At 55.4% G+C, this 5,111-nt stretch overlaps 1 protein-coding gene across 1 annotated transcript; it reads left to right on the top strand.

The window, feature by feature from the left end:
• Window positions 1–2,979: 2,979 nt before the first annotated feature.
• Window positions 2,980–4,655, top strand: HMX2 (H6 family homeobox 2; the record flags this gene model as incomplete). The annotated part of the gene is made up of 2 exons (XM_080913212.1): window positions 2,980–3,247; window positions 4,102–4,655. 2 exons carry the CDS (start codon window positions 2,980–2,982, stop codon window positions 4,653–4,655), a joined length of 822 nt encoding a protein of 273 aa, XP_080769338.1.
• Window positions 4,656–5,111: the final 456 nt, after the last annotated feature.

The following is a 5,111-nucleotide window of genomic DNA, read 5'->3' as shown; positions in this document are numbered from 1 at the left end:
AGTTCCTCCCTGTGACGGAGTGAACCGAGGATGATAGGTGACCAGCCAGAGGAAGGCCTTAAAGCCTCTTGTACTCACTACCAGCACTTACTTAACTAGCTTAATGTATTCTCTGTGCTGTGTGAGAGAGCGTGTGTGTTCCTTTGTCTCTCTTGTGTGTGATTTGCTGGCTCAATCTGCGTGGGTGAACAAGTGTTCAGACAAGAGTGTAGGTGTGGTTTTAAAGCTGGTCAGGGCTTGAAGCAAGCAGCCCTCTGTGGACAACAGCCTCTGTTTGAATGGAGGAACAGGGCAAGCAAATGGTTGCCTTCCACGGTCCAAGTCAGCCGGGAAAGAAGTTCGGTCATGAGGTTTCATAACTTTCTGGTTTAGGTCTTGGACTTGCCTCTTCAGTAATGTGCCCTGTTGGCCTTTGCTCTGAGACCCAACTCAGAAGATACCTCCCATGGCCCCTGCCTTAAAAGGGCCAACTCAACCAGCGCTTGACCCCCATACCTGTTTGAGCCCTGGGCTCTCTGGAGGTTGTTTTACTCTGAAGGCTGTTCTCCAAGCTGTCACATTTGTCTCTTCCTATCCTCTTCTGAGAGCGCAGCAGTGGCAGGGGAACGACCCTGACCTTAAAGCTTTTTTCCACTACTTGGCCTAGATTCTTATTTTCCAGCGCCTCAGTTTCCAGGTCTGTACAATGGCAGAAAAGATCTGAGTCATGTTTGCTGTGGTTAAAATGAGCCTCCCTAGCTCAGAACGGTTTAACTAACTCCCCTCTACTATGATTTTTCTGCAATCAGGATAGCCGGCTCTAACCTTCAAATTGGCCAGACAGCCCTCTTGTGGTATTGATTTGGTTCTAGCCTGGACGACATCGCCCAGATGAGCGTGCTTTTGAGAAGCCAGGGGTTAGTGAATGAGTTTGATCATTTCTTTCTGGAATCTCCCTCTCTACCTCCGCGGGAGCGCGCTGGACCCGCTGTGATGAGGCTCGGGAGCTTGTGCTGTGGCCGCGCAGAGCAGGACGCACAAATTGTATTTCAGCGCCGGGTCCTTCCGGGTTAATGAGCTGACACCATGATTAAAGCTGACCATTTGTAATGTGTCTCGACCCCGCCGCAGAGCCCTGAAGAGGTTAATGCGGTGACGGAGGCCGGCACCTGCCCCTCGCCAGCCTCCCGGGCCTGGGCGCACAGCCTCCTAGCCCTCCGCAGCCTCCCCTGCCCCTGTCCCGGCTGCGCCACCGACCCCTAATCAATTAGCCCATTAACGAGCCCTTTGAGGAGTTAAGTAGGGAGAGTTCTGCCACGGGCAGGGCCGCAGTCCGTAACTCACCGAGGCTAATGATATTATAAGCGCTTTACTCAATAACCCGGGAGCGGGGCAGGCGAGGAACTGCACCGTCACGGTGCAGTCTGGACATTTGTGGGGACCGATTCCACAGTCTCTCTTCACTCTTGGTCCCTCCGGCCCGGCGTGTGTCTAAGGAACAGAGTTCGCGGGACCTCAAGGCTGCAGCCACATAGGGTGGGTTTGGCAGACAACTTGGGCCTCGTTCCTTTTCATAAAGCTTGTGTAGATGACTGTCACCGCAAATCCCTTTGCTTGTTTTGCTGAGATGACTCTAGATCAGGTAACAGGTGCTCTAGGGATTAAACAAGCTCGAGTCAGGGCTCAGGGAGAGGACAGAAGGAAGGGGAGAGCCAGGTTTTCTAGAGCTCCACCTTGACCTCTGGAAGGAAAGCAACACTTCAAACAATTTTAGGAAAGAGGCTTGGAAAGTGTACATATCTTGCCCAAAGACACCCTGCCCATATATCCTGTCCAATTCTAAAACGTCTCCATACCTACCTACTTCTCTTCCTTCCAGAATCAACGTAGCCATTTTTGAGACCGTCAATATTTACCAGCAAAATAAAACAAATGAGCTTAGTTGCAGCGTGGGAAGACAAGCTGTGTGGTATTCGGTCAAGGATTAGGAAATAACTATCCCGCACTCCGAGGGTTTATAGGTTTCTGGCGCCTTTTCACCTCTAGCTGACACATTATCACCGCCACAGGAGAATGGGGGTGAGCAACACTGTGAAGTTTGCCAGAGGGCAGGGATGCTTCTATAGGGACCAGACTAGTTCCAATTAGCACAGCGCTTTGGCGTTTGCTGGAATGTGAACCGGATCCTCGGGAGATTTGGGGGCTACTCTGTTTCCAAAACCCTATGGCGCTTTTAGCCAGTGGGCTCTGCAAGTGGAGAGCTGCCGAAGTTCTCTGCTCCTGTGTCTCCGAGTCGTTACCCGAGAAGGGCGTCTCTCTGGGCCACGTACTGTTAATCCCCAACGCAGCGGGAGAAGACTCACAGAGCTCTGTCAGTGCCCAAGAGGCTGGAGGGGGTTGGGGGCTTGGGAGGGTGGCAGTAGCCTATGGGGAGGTGCTCATCTCATCTTGGATGGCGGAGCACCCCACCAGCTCGACGCCAGGCGCTGTCCTCGTTTCTGGAGAGACAGGGCAGAAACCAGGAATACAGGCTGCAATCTAGGCTGCCTTTAGCCCCTGACACAACGGGCTGGACAGAGCTGATGCGGGTCCGCTACTAGGCGTGCTCTGCAGTTTCCCGGTGCTGCGTGCTGGGCCCCAGCTTTTTAAAAAATTCCGGGGCCGCTCCGCGGCGCTGCGATTGGCCGCGGCCGGGTAACCTCTATGCAAATGAGGCCGCGCAGCCTCCGCGTCGCTGGAGACCGGTGGAGTTGGCAGGCGAGGAAAGGACATTGGCACCGGGGCTGGGCGGGCTCACCCAGAGCCGGGCCGGCAGGGACCCGCGCGCAGCGGTCCGGTGCCTGCGCGTCCTGGAGCAGAAGGGACGCCTCGCCAGCTTCGTAGCCCCCTCCCCTTGCTTTCCCTCCCGCCCCTCCCCCCGCCTGCCTGCCCGCACCACCTTCCACCCAGTCCGGCTCTAAAGGGAGTTCTTGGTTTCCTCCGATTTCTTATGAACCCAGGATGGGCAGCAAGGAAGATGTGGGGAAGGGATGTCCGGCGGCCGGTGGCGTCTCCAGCTTCACCATCCAGTCCATCCTGGGCGGGGGCCCCTCCGAGGCACCGCGAGAGCCCGCCGGGTGGCCAGCCAGGAAACGCAGCTTGTCGGTGTCCTCGGAGGAGGAGGAGCCGGAGGAAGGCTGGAAGACTCCGGCTTGCTACTGCCCAGATCCGCACGGCCCCAAGGAGCCAAGCCCTAAACACCATCCCCCCATCCCTTTCCCTTGCCTGGGTAAGGATCGCACGTGGGGAGTCTGGGCCCGAGTGAGCGTGAGCCGACACGATGTGTTGTTGCTTGTCCGAGACTCCGGAGCAGGGAATCCTCCGGTCACTGCCGGGCCGCTGGGGGGTCCAGGCCGAGGGAAGGGGACTACGCACCAGTGGTGCCTTCTCGAAAGGGTCGAAAGGGCCGGCGCTGGGGAGAAGTAGAAGGGAAAAATGGGGGAAAGTAAGGGGAAGACTGTGTTGGAAGGAGGGTGAACCGGAGTGGGCCAGGAATTCTGCAGGCAGCACTCAGTGCTGGCCAAAATGGTTTCGCACGCCGGGTGCTTTCTGTCTTGACTCGAGTTCTGCAGATCTGGTCTGGTTGTCTGTCAGTCCTCCAGGCTCTCGTCTTTTCCCTCCTCTCGGTCTCTTCTCGAAGTGATTAGTACTCTAAAATGATTGACAGTGGCCAGTTTCAGAGAGGTAAAAAGCTAACGGAGGAGAATCAAGGAGTTAAGTATAAAATTAACCTGACTCCCAAAGAAAACGGACTGTAAAATGATGCTACCCACAAGGCAAACAAACAAAAAAAAATCACCTTTTAAAAAGGGTGTTAATGTCCTCACTCCAGACCTGTTACCACCTATACCTTTATAAGAGCGGGAACCGAGCCCCTCAAGCTAGGATTTTATGGAACCCTCTTGTGTTGCTTTGAAAGGCTGAGGCTCTAGACTTTGGGCGCTAGCAGAAGCAGAAAGGGAAAGGGTTAGGAATAGGGGACTCAAGGATGCCGGCGTCAGCCAACCTCCTTGTTCTGGACAGAGCTGAGCGTCTTCTAGGCGCATCGACTCCATGGTCATTCTGTTCCTGTTCATTCTCCAGGTACCCCCAAGGTCAGCGGCAGCGCAGGGCCTGCGGCCTCGGAGCGCACGCCTTTCCTTTCGCCTTCTCACCCGGACTTTAAGGAAGAGAAGGAGAGGCTCTTGCCGGCGGGCTCGCCTTCTCCGGGCCCGGAGCGGCCACGGGACGGCGGTGCGGAGCGCCAAGCCGGAGCGGCCAAGAAGAAGACGCGCACCGTCTTCTCCCGCAGCCAGGTGTACCAGCTCGAGTCCACCTTCGACATGAAGCGCTACCTGAGCAGCTCGGAGCGCGCTTGCCTCGCCTCCAGCCTGCAGCTCACCGAGACCCAGGTTAAGACTTGGTTCCAGAATCGCCGCAACAAGTGGAAGCGGCAGCTCTCCGCCGAACTGGAGGCGGCCAACATGGCACACGCGTCGGCGCAGACTCTCGTGGGCATGCCGCTGGTATTTCGGGACAGTTCGTTACTACGAGTGCCGGTGCCGCGCTCTCTCGCCTTCCCGGCTCCGCTCTATTACCCCAGCAGCAATCTCTCGGCCTTACCGCTCTACAACCTGTACAACAAGCTTGACTACTGACGTGCCCGCCGGCTCCGGGGGCGCCCATGGTCGCCCGCAGCCGCCTGCATAGCCCTGCGCGGTCCGTATCTTTCCCAAGGCTCCGGAGCAGAGCGGCGCGTGTCCAGAAATATTAAGAAATACACCATGTGTATTCGTTATGTCTTATTTATGGCCTTTCCCTACTGTTTTTGTTTTTTTTGTTTTTGGTTTTGTTTTGAGTATTTATCTGCATACCTTACGCCAGAGCACCTGCTTTCTACACCAAACCAAACCAACACGCGTATGAAAACTATTTTGAAAGGGGAGATTCTCGGGTGGTGGTGGGAAAGGGGGTTTTGATTAGATCGGTTTTGGCCGGTAGCAAGAAAAAAAAATATCAGAAAAACACCAACAAAACCAGGTAGTCTTTCTCCCAAATATACACCTGTATATAATGTACAAGGGACACATGCTCAGCCGAACCGAACCCACTAG

This window comes from Micromys minutus (assembly GCF_963924665.1).
Source record: "Micromys minutus genome assembly, chromosome: 2".
NCBI lineage: Eukaryota > Metazoa > Chordata > Mammalia > Rodentia > Muridae > Micromys > Micromys minutus.
Note: the sequence above shows the minus strand (reverse complement) of the source record. Positions and strands in the feature narration are given on the sequence as shown.